This window comes from Pseudonaja textilis, chromosome 2 (genome assembly GCF_049901715.1).
Source record: "Pseudonaja textilis isolate UNSWEBS1 chromosome 2, rPseTex1.2, whole genome shotgun sequence".
Lineage (NCBI taxonomy): Eukaryota > Metazoa > Chordata > Lepidosauria > Squamata > Elapidae > Pseudonaja > Pseudonaja textilis.
Window position 1 is genome coordinate 256,612,210 of NC_141991.1, and position 14,795 is coordinate 256,627,004.

Consider the following 14,795-nt stretch of genomic DNA (forward strand, 5'->3'; position numbering starts at 1 on the left):
TAATTGTCTCCCTCCTTAGTTCCAGGTCGGGTTTCCCTCCGTTGCTTCTCGTCCTGCCTTCAGGGGCTTTGGAGAATACTTGAGCCCAACATTCCCGCTGCTTAAGTGCGTTGTTAAGTGAGTTTTGCTCCATTCCACACCTTTCTTGTTGTCAAGTGAATCACTTGCACTTGTTGGGTTAGTAACCGTGCCGTTAAGTGAATCGGGCCTCCCCCGTTAACTTTGCTTGTCAGAAGGTCGCAAAAGGGGATCTTGTGACGCCTCCCCCCGCTCAGGGACATGGCAACCGTCATAAATATGAGCCGGTTGCCAAGCTTTTGATCACCTGGGAATGCTGCAACGGTCGTAAGTGTGAAAAAACAAGTCACTTTTTTTCCATGCTGTTCGAATGGACTGCATCAAGGACTCTGCTGGCTGGGGAATTCTGGGAGTTGAAGTCCACAAGTCTTCAAGCTGTCGAGTTTGAAGAGCCCTGCACTAAGATCTCCCCTAGCCGGTGTTTCCTTTCCCAGCCGGCACCCCGTGGCCGAGTTTGGTGGTTTCGGGTGGTCTTAACATAGATATATATTCTGGTTGTATAGTTTTTAACTGTTATTTGTTTTAATTTGTTTTACATTGTTATTTGTAGATGTCTTTTGGTGTTGTTCAGTTGTATGTTGTAGAAGAGCACCTTATTTCGTTGTTCTCGGGTTTCTGAGTACAAGGACAATAAATTTATCTATAATTTCTGCCTCCGTTCTTTGGAGACCTCAAGGCACTTCATCAACCCAACTGGGATGCAGCATGGCCGCCGGTCCTCCTGGCCCGAGGGGCTGGTTCTGGGGGGCGGGGCGGGGGGGGGGAGACGGGGACCCCCAGCTGAAGCCCCACTCATCCAGGAAGGGGGCCGGGCGGCTGCAGGACAGGACCCTCCACTCCCAAGGCGAGGGGAGGGAAGCAACTTCCCAGGGAGGACAGGCGATGGGGAGGGCGGTGGGACGCTTTGCCTCGGGACATTCACTCCCTCCCACCCCCAGGCCCCCTTGGGATGCAACCAGGACCCCTGCAGCCCACCTCCTCTGCCGCCAGAGCGTGTGAGGGGGGGAGCAGAGCCCGCTGGGATGGGGGGCCGCTTGGCACGACCACCATCTCCGTTCAGACCCACTTAGCCAGGCGGAGAGACCCCCGCCCAACTCCGGTCGATGCCATGATGAGGGCTTCAAGGCAAGGAAGGGGTTGGCTTGGCGATGCTTCTCCCACCCCCACCCCCCAATTAAGACTCGGTGGGCCAGCCGGGCGAGAGCGGACCCTGCCCAGCTCCCGCTCCGCTTCCTCGCCCAACCGGCTCTGGCCCTCGGAACGGCCCGCGACAGAGGACCAGCCCAGGCCAGGAGCGGCGCTCGGGCTCCGGCCGGCCGCTTGGGGATCGCCCCGCCGGGGGTCGCAGCGCCTGAGTAAGGGCGGGGCGGGGCTTCTTGGCGGGCGCTTCCCGGGGCTGCGGCGTCGTTAAAAGCCGCCGGGCGGCGCGGAGCCGGGCGGGCGGGCGGGCGAGGGGCGCAGGGACGGCGGCAGCGGCTCCTCCTCCTCCTCCTCCTCCTCCTCGTGCCAGCCTCGCGCTCCGGGCAGGGTCCAGCCAGCCACGCCTGCCCTCCCCCTGCGGCAGCCCGCCTGGATCCCGGGCAGCGCAGCTTCGGGGCCTTTCCGGGGGGCGGCATGGGCTGGAGACGGGCAGCTCGCTAGGAGAGCAGCCAGCGCGGCCGGAGCGCCTCAGGTGAGCGAGCGCTGCGGGGCTGGGCTGGGCTGGGCTGGGCTGCGGCCGGATGCGGGGTCCGGCCACCGGGGGCTACGGGGGAGTTGGGGTGGGGGAGGACCGGTCGGGAGGGCTGTCTGGGGCGGGGGTTGGTGGGGGAAGGCGATCCCGGGCGAGGGGCAGCCGGGGGATCCGACCCAGGCCCAGGAGAAACCGCCCCCCCGCCGCCCCTGCCATGCGCGCAGAGGGGCGCCTTTCGGGGTGCAATCGAGGGGAGGGGCTGGAAAGCAGGGACGGCAGGAGCCCGCTGGACAGCTCCCCCCCCCCCCCCCAGCAGAGGAGACGCCCTCGCTGGCCGGAAAGCCTCGGGTCGCCCTGTATCCCCTGGCCTGCGGGTCGAGTCCAACGGCCGCCCCGCCCCTCCCCCGGCGCACCCCCAAAATGATCAGGTCGAGGGGGGGCCCTCCGGGCCTCCCGGAAGGCGGTGGGGGCGGCCCCCCCTGGAAGCGTCGCGGCCGATCCGAGAGCCGAGCGATTCTGCCCCGCAGCGGGACTGGCTGGCGCATCGCTCCAGCGCAGCTCCGCACCCCGCGATCCCGGCGATCCCCTCGAGATGGGGGGGGAGGGGGCTACCTGAGCCCCAGAAGCCGAGGCGGGGGGTCCAGCCGTGCGGGGCGAGAGAGGGAGGGGCGGGCGAAGGGCTGGGTGTGCCCCCTCCCCTCCCCGCCGTCTTCAGGAGCAGCAGATTGGGGGGCGGGGGAGGGGGAGGGGGCTGCAGGGCCAATTCCAGGCTCTCTTTCGAAGTGCTCGGGGCTGCGGGAGGGGCACAAGCCAAGGTGGGTGGTCGTGGGGACGCAGCAACGGCAGCCGCCTTTCCCATGCAAAAAAAACCCCGGAGCAGGCGCCGCGCTGTGGGTTCAAAGGCCCAGCCCGTTCCGGGTTGGATCTACACAACTGGGTGCCTCCAAAGCAGGAGGCGGATTTATTTTTTTTTCTCCTCCGCTGGGACCCCAGAATTCCTTGGAAAATGGCGCTCGGGCTCCCTGCCACGACAGAGCCCGCCCCTGTCTGGCAAAAGGTGTCCTTAGGCCACGGAGGGGCTCACCTGCGCTGAGATTCATCCTCCCGGTGGAAAAGGCGGGGTCACCCCAGAGAAGCAGGGGGGGACAGGTGCAAAGAGGTTTTGGGGCCCTGGACTTGGGGGTGGGGGAGGGGAAAGGTTGCCCTTCCTGGTCAGGGAAAGGTGCCGTTTGGGTTGCCTGCCCCTTTTGGTTCGGATATTGGGGCCCTGTGGAGTCCCGCTATCCGATGGGGGCAGGGGGAGGGGGGCAGAGAGGGGAGGAATGGGCTCCCAGTTTGTGAGTCATTGTGGTTCTGGGCTTCTGTTCCCAACACCTTCGGAAATGGCTCTGTGGAGAAGTGTGTGTGTGTGTGTGTGTGTGTGTGTGTGTGTGTGTGTAAGAAGGCATCTGGCATCTTTGGGAAGAGGGGGGGAGGGTATCGTGGCAGGCAACGGTTGGCATCCCTGGGATTTTACTGGTGTGTTTGCCAGGCTGCTCTGGGCAGCTAAAAAAACCCACCCAGGCGTCGCATGCAAACCAGCACGGACACACAAGGGCTCCCATCACCTGCCCCCCCCCCCGCCCCGCCCTCCACTTTTGGTGGCTCACACTCCTGTGCTGGGCGGCTTTGCTGAGCCAGAAGGCAAGTAGGGAGGATGCCACACTCACCCAGGCCAGCTGCGTTGGCTCTGCCCTTTGGCTGATACTCAGCGGCTGTGGCATCTCTTCCGCCCTCAGCTGGCGCTCACAGGAACCAGAAGCCCTCCGTCTGTGCAGAGGTGAGTCAGGAGGCCCTCCTGGGAGCATCCAGCAGAGCCCTTCGGGTCCTTTTCTAGATTCCACCCCCTCCCCTCCGGACATTTTTAGGGCACAGCAGAGATTTATTCGCTTGATTTATGGAATGACTTATGCTGCCCATCTCGGCGATATGGTGACTCTGGGTGGCTTACAATGTAATTAAAAGTTTTTAAAAGGTAATGCAAGTGGTTAAAATGAGGAGAGCGAGATAGGAAACGTTCCAACCAAGAGGATGGACGGGCTGGGGGTGGCGGTCTCCTCTACCGGATCGGCCGCCCCCAATGTAGCAGGGCCCTGCGGGGGCCGCAGACAAGCGGCAGAGCCCAGTGTCCGAGCCCTTCCAGAAGGCCAGGAGAATCGGGTCAGAGGTCACCTCCAGGAGGGGAATCTCTGAGGGGGGGGGTGGAGGGGGGCCCTGCAGGAAAGGCCCTTCTTCTCCTGGACCCCCGTCAGCCAGAATCCTTTAGCAGACGGGATCACCCCCTCCTCCCATTGGGACAAGTGGGGCGGGGCAGGCCACTGGGGCAAGGCAGGTGAAACCCTGGGCCAGCACAGCCCTTGAATTGGGGCTGGAAGGAATCCTTTATACGTCCATGAAAATACACAGAGTTGTATGAGTCATTCTCTCTCTCCTCTCTCTCTCCTTTCTCTCTCTTCCTCTCTCTCTCCTCTCTCTCTTCTTTCTCTCTTTCTTTCTCCTTCTCTCCTCTCTCTCTCTCTTTCTCTCTCTCTCTCTTCTCTCTCTCTCTCCTCTCCTCTCTTCTCTCTTTCTTTCTCCTTCTCTCCTCTCTCTTCTCTCTCTCTCTCTCTCTTTTCTCTCTTCCTCTCTCTTCTTTCTCTCTCTCCTGTCTCCTCTTTCTTTCTCCTTCTCTCCTCTCTCTCCTTTCTCTTTCTCTCTTCCTCTCTCTCTCCTCTGTCTCTTCTTTCTCTCTTTCTTTCTCCTCCTCTCTATTCTCTCTCTCTTTTCTCTCTCTTTCTCCTCTCTCCTTCCATTTGTGGGCCACCTCTTTGCTGAAAGCAGCACGGCCTCCCCTCTCTTCTGAGCCCCCTTCTCTCCACTTCTCCCCCCCCACCCACCCATCACCATCCAGGTGCCGAGACCATAAGTGGGTGGGTGGAAAGGTAGATCAAGCACACTTTTGCCTCTTGGAGTGGAGAGGGTGGGGCATGGATGGTGCTGCTGCTGCTGTGGGCACCTGCTGGCACAAGCCTCCTTCGGGACCCCCCTTGCCTGACCCCCTTTCGGCCCATCACCGCCTTTTATGAATGGAGTTCAGGGCAGCCTCCCAGCGCAGCTTCGGGTTAATCTGATCAGGCGGGTCGTCTCGCTGTTGTTGAAATCATATTACCAGGCGGATCTCTTGGGAGGTTGGCATAGCAATGGCAACCAGCATTCAAGCCGTCTTTTAACCAGGGATGCCAGGAGCAACACCCTGTCTAGGCAGCCGGGATGTAGGGCCCAGCCCAGGGTGGACAGGAAGAGGCAGGGGGATAAGAGGCAGGCAGACCCTTGGCAGCAGGATCGGCTCCAAAGATTTACTTCTGCCCCGTGAAGCTGGGACCAGGACGGCCTCTAGTGAAGGAAAAGGTTGGTAGCTCAGCGTTGAAATGAGGGGTCCTTGGGGCTCTTTGAACTTGGTGGCTTTCGGGAGGAGGAGGAGGAGGAGGAGGAGGAGGAAGGATGGACTGTGGGGTCCTTGGGGCTCTCTGAGCTGGGTGGTTTTCTTGCAGACGTTTCATGACCCAACTAGGGAACCTCATCAGTGCTAGAAGGGAAGAGATATGTGAAGAGGAGGAGGAGGAGGAGGAGGAGGAGGAGGGGGAGGAGGAGGGGAGGAGGAGGAGGAAGGATGGACTGTGGGGTCCTTGGGGCTCTCTGAGCTGGGTGGTTTTCTTGCAGACGTTTCATGACCCAACTGGGTAACATCATCATCACTGGTGATGTTACCTAGTTTGGGTCATGAAACGCCTGCAAGAAAACCCCCCAGCTGGGAGGTTCTTCGGGGCCCCTCAGGATGGTCTCTGGACCATCTGGACCTCTCAGCCCTGAAGGAGGGAGGAGGATCTCCTGGCAGGGGAGGCTGCCCCCTCAGGCAACACCTGCTGGACCTTGGGCCTTCCTGCTTCGTGCCCATTTCTGTCCCACCCAAAGACTCCCAGTCGCGGCTGTGGCTTCTGGGCAGTGGCCTCTCCTCGGGGGTCCCTCAGGCCTCTGACCGAGGGAAGGGAGGCAGCCTTTCTGTCAGCGCTCCGGTTTCCAGAACGACAACATTGGGACTCATCAATTCAGCTTTTAGGGGGTTGCAGCATTCAAAGCCAGGTGTCCATTTCACGCTCTCCAACTTCTACATCTTGGCATGTTCAGCACCCGCATGACAACTGCAAGCTAGGTTTGATTCTTGTTCACCAAATGAGTCACCTGTAGTTGCTCCCCTGGGATTGCAGCCATCCCCCCCCCCAAAAAAAAACCCAACCCCTCCACGGAACATCACGGCACACAACTGCTCTCTCTCAGCAGGTGGAGGGGAAGCCAACTCCCTCCTTCCCCGGTGAGCCTGGTTCTCGTGGCAGCCCAGGCATCCAACGGGTGCCCCAGGTCGAGGCCCACTTGGCTTGCAGGGAGAGCTTTCTGGATTCTGAACGGGTTTAACTGCGGAGGACGGCGTTCATTTCATTCGAACCCCAGCCTCAGCTGCCAGAATATTGTGCCCTAGGGGACTGGCCCTTGGGAGCAAAGACAAGGGACCCCTTGGCCGATCGGCAGGAGGACAGCCATGGATCAGCTGGCGATGTCAGGTCCAGGGAGGCCCATCGTCAACCATCAGGAGAAGGGCTGTTTTGAGCAGATAGAAGCATTTCATGGAGCTCACCTGCCAAATCGTAGAGGTGGGATTCTGGGTTTCCCTGGCAACCAGAAAGTGAACCAATTGCACCCAGATGCAGTGCAGTTAGCAAAGCAGGGTGGGGGGAGGGGGCTGGAGAATGCCAAATGAGGGAGGGGCCTGAAGGAGCAGCTTGTGTAAGTTCTTGGTGTGACTGCAAATGAGCTGAGCCTCCCCAGATTAAATTACTTTACGAGACGGGCAGGGAAAGCAACATGGAGGGTGTGTATCCACAGAAGTGTGTGTTGGGGGGAATTGGGCAAAGGCCCGAGCGCCTGGGAAAAAAGGCTGGCATGGATTGGGTCAGATGTGCAGGGGGAGAGATCGAGCAGGGTTGTGACCAGGGGGCGCTTACCTGCAACAGCAGGTGTGGTAAATGCTTGCACGTAAACATACCAGCCATTAACCAGTGGGAGGGCTTCTCTCCAGAGGTTAAGGGGGCTCCATCCCTGGAGGCTTTTAAGAAGAGACATGGTACAGGGTCTCCTGCCTGAGCAGGGGGGGTTGACTAGAGGACCTCCAGGGTCCCTTCCAGCTCTGTGATTCTGTTATCTCCTCCTCACCAAGAAAAGAGAAAAATCAAAGGACAAAGAGAATCGGGATCAACATCCAGCCAGACTGTGGCTGCATTGTGTTCGTCAGTTCTTTCACTCTGTCTGGACTTTGATCCTGGCCAATTATCCCCAAGAATCTTGGAACTGCCATGTTTTCTATCACTTCATTTTGGGCGTCTTGGCTGCGGCTGTGAGAGTTGTAACCTAGAGGTGCTAGGCTGGAGAAAGGTGCCTTGGGCTAAATTTTTGACACTCTCTCCTGGTTCACCACCGTCTCTGGGATAGGTGGGAAAAAACCTCCGGAAACCTTAAATCTTCACCCTCTTGTGAATGTCTTTCCGTGGAGATGCTCACAGGCTCTTTCACGCCCCTTGAATGGGGATATCTGGAACAATTGGCACCAGTGCAAAAGACATTCCAAGTTGATGGGCGGGCGGGGGGAGAGGACAGACAGAGTCTAACAAATCATATTAAAGTGCATAATCTTTTGTGAGCTGCTGCTGACATAAGCTTAGGCCTTTTAATACAATTTGCTACTTGGAAAAGGTTTTCCAGATTAAGGGTTTTTGCTTACGATGGACTAAAACCGCTCTTCTCCTAGGTAGGTCTAACCTTGGCAACTTTAAATCTTGCGGAATTCAACTCCCAGAATTTCCCAGCCAGCCATTCTGGCTGTGGGGTTCTGGGAGTTGAAGTCCACGGGTCTTAAACTCGCCAACGTTGGAGACCCCCCGTCCTAGAACGTCTTCAGATTGATGACTCTCTGAGCAGCCCTATAATTTCCCTCTTGACTTTCAAGACCGGAGCTGAGCATATACAATGAATCAATGTGACAGATGGCGGGAGAGAAACCATCTATTTGCTATCAGCTATGAAATACTGTAGGACATTGTGTTGGCTACAGGCTCGTTCTTTGTGCTGAAGAATACACAAAGCAGGGATCTGGCCAATTTCTCCGTAAACTATGCAACTGGGTCACATTGATACGCTTTGGTTGGCATAAAATTGCCTCCACTTCTATTTTTGCCAACTAAGGCAACCTCAGACTATGGTTGGGGAAGGAGATAATCTTGATTTTACACTTCTCGTCATGGAAACCAAGTAAGTATGGTTTATTATTATAATTTTTTAACTCGTCAATCTTCAGGGTACCATCGGAATACAGAATCCCAGAGTTGGGAGGGACCTTGGAGGTCTTCTAGTCTACCCCCCGCTCAAGCAGGAGGCCCCATCCTATTTGAGACAGGAGGCTGTCCAGGCTCTTCCCAAAAGCCTCCAGTGATGGAGCACCCACGACTTCTGATGGCAAGGAGTTCCGCTGGTCAATTGTCCTCCCTGTTAGGAAGTTTCTCCTTAGTTCCAGGTTGCTTCTATACTTGATTAGTTTCCATCCGTTGCTGCTTCTCCTGCCTTCTGGTGTTTGGGAGACTAGCCTGATCCCCCTCTTCTCTGTGGAAGGCCCCCAAGTATTGGAAGATGCTGTCATGTCTCCCTTAGTCCTTTTCTCTAGACTAGCCAAACCCACTTCCTGCAATTGTTCTTCATAGATTTTAGTCTCCAGGCCTTTAATCATCTTAGCTGCCTTTCTCTGCCCTTTTTTTCAAATCTCAACATCTTTTTTATAAAGCGGTGACCAAAACTGGATGCAGTATTCCAGGTGTCATCTGGAGGACCACACCTGCTGAAACCAAATCTGAACATATATATATATATTTTAGCTTCCTCCAGTCTTTCAGCATGGGACTCCAGCCAAATGCAACCCCTGCGGTTTCAATCCTGAGTGTGCTTATTTCCTTCTCCTTCTTTCCTGGTCTTCCCAAAAGGTTCTCTGCCAGCGGAGTTACAGAGCAGGGACTGAGGGATGGAAGAGGGAAGAGGGGATGATGGGCTTCTTGGTTGTGGCATAAGGGCAGCCTGATGACCGGATTCAGGAGAGGAAGGACACCCAGAGCAGCTGCTCTGTGAAGATGCTGAAAAGAGAGGCAGCATTAATATCTATTTGGGCTTCATGTCTTCGTGAGAAGAGAGGACGTGTTCAGCTAGAATATCTGCCTCCTTCTGTTCAAGTTCACCACTCTCCATTTGGTTCCCTGAAATTTTTGAAGAGTGTTTGTTCTGCATCTCTTGAGCTTCTTTTTTCTGGGCTACACATTCTCCATTTCTTTCTCTCGCTGCCTCCATAAGACTTGGTTTCTAGAAAGCCCCTTGATCATCCTTGATGTTCTTCTCTGAACCCACCTTCGTTTTTCTGGATCCATCTTCAGCCATGATGTCTACTCTGGAAAGAAGAGAAGAGCACAGTAGTGGCTTCCCAAGATTTAGAGGCTGTCTTTCTCTTGGGACAACCTCGCCTGGCATCTGCCTTTTTCGCCATTCCTGGCAGTTGGCCTCTATTAACTCCAAGTCACCTTTTCCTCATCCTGGACCTCTGCCCTTGACTTGTTCCTCTGCTGCTGTTCCATTTCACTGGCTTGTTTTCAGCTCTTTTCTGTGCCTCCTCCAGATCTTTCTGAATTTTATTCCTGCCACGCAGGCTTCTGTCACTGGCACGGAGGGAAGATCCCTTCCAAGTTACGATGTTGAAGAGCGGAAGACCAGGGTTGGTTCCTCAGGATTGGTCCTCTTGACAAGGTCTAGGGCAGAGGTCTCCAAACTTGGCAACTTTAAGGCTGGCTGGAGAATTCTGGGAGTTGAAGTCCCCAAGCCTTAAAGATGCCAAGTTTGGGGGTTTGGGGGCTGGTCTAGGACAATTTGCCCCAGCTGACTCACCGCGAGGATAGTTCATCGCAGGGCAATTCAACAGGGGACACAACTGAAGAAGAAGACATGTGGATGGCAGTGGGCCTTGTCTTGCTTGATGTTTGAACCTTCTCAAGGTAGAAGTTCTTGAGTCTGGGGGGAGCTGCAATTCACTTGTCCCTTTCTTGAATTATCCCATGTAAAATTGTCTTGCAATGAGTTGTCCTCGTAGCAAGTTGACTTCAGGAAGTTGGCCGGGAGGAGCCAGTCAGGGCAACTCTGCTTGGTATGTCTCTCCAATTGAAGGATTAGCTCTTATTAAGTACTCTTGAAGTTTGTTTGTTTTTAAACCAGCCATGTATCTATTTAATGTCGTACCATCCACCTACATTTAAGTGTTCCTAATTAGCAGCACTAATTATGAGGTAGAGTTTTTGGTTGGTTCAAGTATTCGGATCGTGTTCCCTAAAGACTCCAATTTACAGCATTGTGCTAGGGAATCTCCTAATTAAAAAAGTGAGAGAAGAGTTATTGACTTCATTGATTGGTGATTGATTGATTTAAAAGATCTGCATGGCCATCCATCTTCAGTAATTCTGGGTGGCTCACAATAATGAGAATAACAATAAATAAAGCAATAAAAACCGTGAGACAATCAAAAGTTAAGTGAAATAAACTCATTCCTGACAAATCCATGCCAATTTTTAGTAATCACTGTGTCGTTTTAAAGATACTTTGGAATAACCATTTCATGATCTGTGCAGGATCCTCCTTTTGGAGATAAAGTGACAGTTGCTTTTCTTGACTCATCCGGCATTTCTACGTTTGCCCAGGACTTCTCAAAGATCAGAGGCAAAGGCCTGTCCAGGAGTCAGCTGGTTCCTTCAGCAGGCTGCATTTCTCCTGGTTGTGAAGCTCTAAATGGCGTTAAAACGAAAGAAATGTCCTTGGCCGTATTTCTGTCAAGCTTCGGTTCTGCTCTTGGTACCCTTTTTTCCCGCTCAAAGGCTTCCTGGCTGGAGAAGCGCGAGCCGAGCCCTGCCGTTTCCCCTATTCTGTCTTCCCTGAAGAGCAGCAAAGATTCAGAGTGCAATTCTTTCTTCACTCGGATTTTCTGAGACCTCCTGAACCAGGCCTGGGTCGTCTGCCATCTTCCTCCTTTCGTTCCAAGGAGGTCGGGGAGAAAATGGTTTGGAATTTCTGTTCGGCCTTTTATGTGTATCCACTTGCGCATCTTCCAAACAGCTCCAGAACTTGTGGATGCTCCAGCCCTGGAGGTTTTTAAAAAGGGGTGGGACAGCCACTTGTCTAGCATGGTCTAGGGTCCCCTGCTTGAGTAGGGGGTTGGACTAGATGACCTCCAAGGTCCCTTCCCACTCTGTGATTCTCTTAATTGAATCAATGGGACGGCTTCCCTCCAGAGATTGTGGGGGATCCATCCCCGGAGGCTTTCAAGAAGAGACTGGAGAGCCACTTGTCTGGCACAGTCCAAAGTCTCCCGCCTGAGCGGGGGGTTGGACTAGATGACCTCCAAGGTCCCTTCCAACTCTGGTATTCTGGTAATTAATCAATGGAAAGGCTTGCCTCCAAAAGTCGAGAGTGATCCATCCTGGGAGGTTTTCCAAAATTGCCTGGACAGCCACCTGTCTGAAATTGCATAGAGCAGGGGGTTAGACTAGAAGACCTCCAAGGTCCCTTCCAACTCTGGTCTTTTGCTGGTTCTTGTCTTGGAAAAGGGATGTTTTCCCTCCCAAGGAGGCACAAATGGGGAGGATTGAGGAGGTGTTGGGAACAGGAAGGTTGCCTTGCTGGGGGGGGGGGAGGGTCCAGGGAAGGGACGGCAGAAGAGCTTCTCTGCCCCTTCGGTCCTGCTGCTCTCCCCGGGGGCCGCCCCCGTTCTTGGGGGTCTGCGGTGGGTGGGAGTAAGGCAACTGCCGGAAGTGGAGGGGGAACCTCCCCCAGGCTTCCTGGAAGAAGCTTCTGCAGGGGGAACCCAGAGGCAAGAGGAACGCTCCTGCCAGCATCCTCCTCTCGTGGTCTCTGGGTTCCCCGTGCCGGTGGTAGCCCAACCCAGCTGGAGCGTCCCCGTCTGAGGACCGACGCAGCCCCTGGTCCTGCAGAGCCCGCCCCCCCCTCGCCCCCGCCCCCCGATCTCGTCTTCGGGTGTCCGCTCAAGTTCAGTGCCAGCTGGGGGCGGGGGGGCTGCGGCAGGAGCCCCTCCTCCTCCTCCCCGAGGGAAGGACGAGGCTGCCCGGGAAGAGCTCCGCGGACGCGTCCTGTCTGTGGGGAACGGGGACGGCGGGAGGGCTGCGGTGGGGCCCGGCCGGCCAGTCCGAGGGCGCCGGAGCCGCTGGCTGCGCTGACCGGCCGCGCCGCGGGTGTCTCGGCAGGGGCAGCCATGGGGGTGCTGATGTCCCGGCGGCAGACGGTGGAGCAGGTGCAGAAGGTCAGCCTGGCCGTCTCGGCCTTCAAGGACGGGCTCCGGGAACGGCCCGCCGCCAAGCGCCCGGCCGAGGGCGCCGCCAGCCGCCGCGGGACCCTGGAAGAGCACGCCGTGCGGGAGCTCCGCGAGGAGGAGGCGGAGGCGGAGGAGAAGGAGAAAGCGGCGGCGCCGGGGGGAGCCTCCCGGCCCGGGGGCGGCGGGACTCGGAGCGCCGCCTGGGCGAGGCTGCGGGACGGGCGCGGCGTGGAACCCGAAGACTTGGACCGGCCTGGCTGCTTCACGCCCCCGGCCCTGGTCCGCCCCGTCCGGCCGCCGCGCCCGGAGGAGGAGGAGGAGCGGCTGGAGATCAGCCTGGAGCAGCGCGAGCAGGTGAGCTCCCCACCAACCTTTCCATGGGGGGGGGCAGGCGGGGGCAGCGTTTCCTGGGACCGACCCACGATCGGAGGAGCCATCAAATCGAGTGGGCGGGGCCGCCCTGCACCTGCTGGTGCCAGGCCCCGCCCCCTTCTGCTTTAGGAACCCGTTTCCCACAAGGCGGGGGGTTTCAGTCAGCAAAGACAGGTAATGGGTCTCCTGCTTGGGCAGGGGGTTGGACTAGATGACCTCCAAGGTCCCTTCCAAGTCTAGGTCTCTGTTAACGGGGAGCATAAGTGAACAGCCCTGGGAGTTCTCAGGGTCCCTGAAAGCCAGGTCCTAGTCAACCCACCCGAGACTGGATTTTCAGACACGCACAGAGAGAGAGAGAGAGAGATTTGCCCTCGGAAGTTGTGGGAGCTTCATCCCTGGAGGCCTTCAAGAAGAGACTGGGCTACCCTCTGTCAGAAACGGGGTAGGGTCTCCTGCTTGGGCGGCGGGTTGGACTAGATGACCCGCAAGGTCCTCTCCAACTCTGTTAATCTAAGTCAATCTAAGACACCCCCGCCCCCATTGGCTGCCATCCCTATAAGGACCAGCAACGATTCCCAGAGCTGGACAGAGCTGTGGGCAGGAGACCCCCCGCTTCTTCGCTTGGCCTGGGTCTTCTTACATTTCGGGCAAGGGAAGGACTCTGCGGGCAGCCCTGGGCCAGACCCTCTCCTCCCCCCAGACTGGGTAGCTTCCCAAAGAGGGGAGGGGGCGGCCTGCGCCAGCCCCTCCCTTGTTTCCTTAGTGCCCCTTTCAGCCCCTCCCCCAGTTCGGTCGTCTCTCCCTTAAGGCGCAGCACCCGGAACCCAAGAGCACCGACCGAGCCGTGGCCTGGCCGCTAATGTGCATCCGGTGTGCATCCTCCTTCCTCTTTGCGAGGGGATCCCAGGCGTGTGATTTCTCCCCTCTGGTAACGCAGCTCGGAACCCGTTTGCTGTTCCCGTCATTGTCCTTCAGGGCTTCAAAGTCGCTTCGCAATCCATGCAGAGATGCTGCCGGCCTGCATCCCTTATATGGGGGGTGGGGGGGGTCTTCGGCTTAGGACCAGTGGAGGCTGAGTCAAGGAGCCCCACATTTCCAAGCGAGATGAATTCCTCCCCCAACACCCTGGTTTTAGGATCGTCCTTGCTCTGGCCTTCCCGAAGTGAATCTCCGCAGTTGTTGAGACGTTTGGGAGACAAGCCCGGCCACCCTGTTCCCTCTGCTCCTCGGAAGGGCACAAAAGGGGGTCATGTGACCCCCAGGACCCCGGCACTGCCGTGAGTGGGTTGCCAAGCGTCGGAACGGGGATGATCATGGGGATGCGGCAGTGGCTGGAAGGGTGAAATGAAGAGAAGGAGAGAAGAGAAGAATAAAATATGGAATAGAACAAGGATGGAATGGAACGGAACGGAACAGGACATAGAAGAGAAGAGAACAGAATAGAATATAGAAAAGGAATAGAATAGAATAGAATAGAACAGAATAGGATTCAGAAGAGAAGAGAATATAGAGGATAGAAATAGAATAGAATAGAATAATAGAATAGAATAGAACAGAATAGAAAGAGATAGAGAATAGAATAGAATAGAATAGAAAAGAATAGAATAGAATAGAATAGAAAATAGAACAGAATAGAACAGAGCAGAGAGAGAGAATAGAATAGAATAGAGTAGAATAGAATAGAAAGAACAGAATAGAAGAGGAAAGAGTAGAACAGAATAGGCTTCAGAAGAGAGAGAGATAGAAATAGAGAATAGGATAGAATAAATAGACAATAGAATAGAATAGAAAAGAGAAAAGAGAAGAAAGAAAAGAGAATAGAATAGCTAGATTTCTTTCCCCACCAAAAATTACCCATCCCCCCACCCCCTCTTAGACTGAACGGTTGTGCCAGCCCAAGCGGAGTGTGTGTGTGTGTGTGTGTGTGTGAATGCTAAGTGTCACTCACACAATTATCTTGCCGTCTTGAAAGCAAACTTTCTCTGCCCGTCCGTATGGGAGGCTGAGGAGAACAAACAGCCTCTCCGGGAGCCTCATAGAAAATTCAGTCACGTCTGGAATAGGTGAAGCCCAGCAGGAGGCAAATAAACCGCCTCCCCAGGGGAAGATGCTAAACAAAGGACGTTTGCGGGGGGGCCCCCAAGACCCAGCACTCCCCGACGACCCAGTCCTGATGTGCTGCTCTCAGGGTTCATTGTCTCA

At 56.0% G+C, this 14,795-nt stretch overlaps 1 protein-coding gene across 2 annotated transcripts in view; it reads left to right on the top strand.

The window, feature by feature from the left end:
• Positions 1–1,569: 1,569 nt before the first annotated feature.
• PHF24 (PHD finger protein 24) overlaps positions 1,570–14,795 on the top strand; it is a 32,538-nt gene continuing 19,312 nt past the window's right edge. For both annotated transcript variants that reach the window (XM_026720822.2, XM_087927612.1), the window contains exons 1-2: positions 1,570–1,750; positions 12,154–12,575. In XM_026720822.2, coding sequence (XP_026576607.2) covers positions 12,162–12,575 — 414 coding nt within the window. In that variant the 5' untranslated portion in view covers positions 1,570–1,750; positions 12,154–12,161. The remainder of the gene's footprint in view (positions 1,751–12,153; positions 12,576–14,795) is intronic.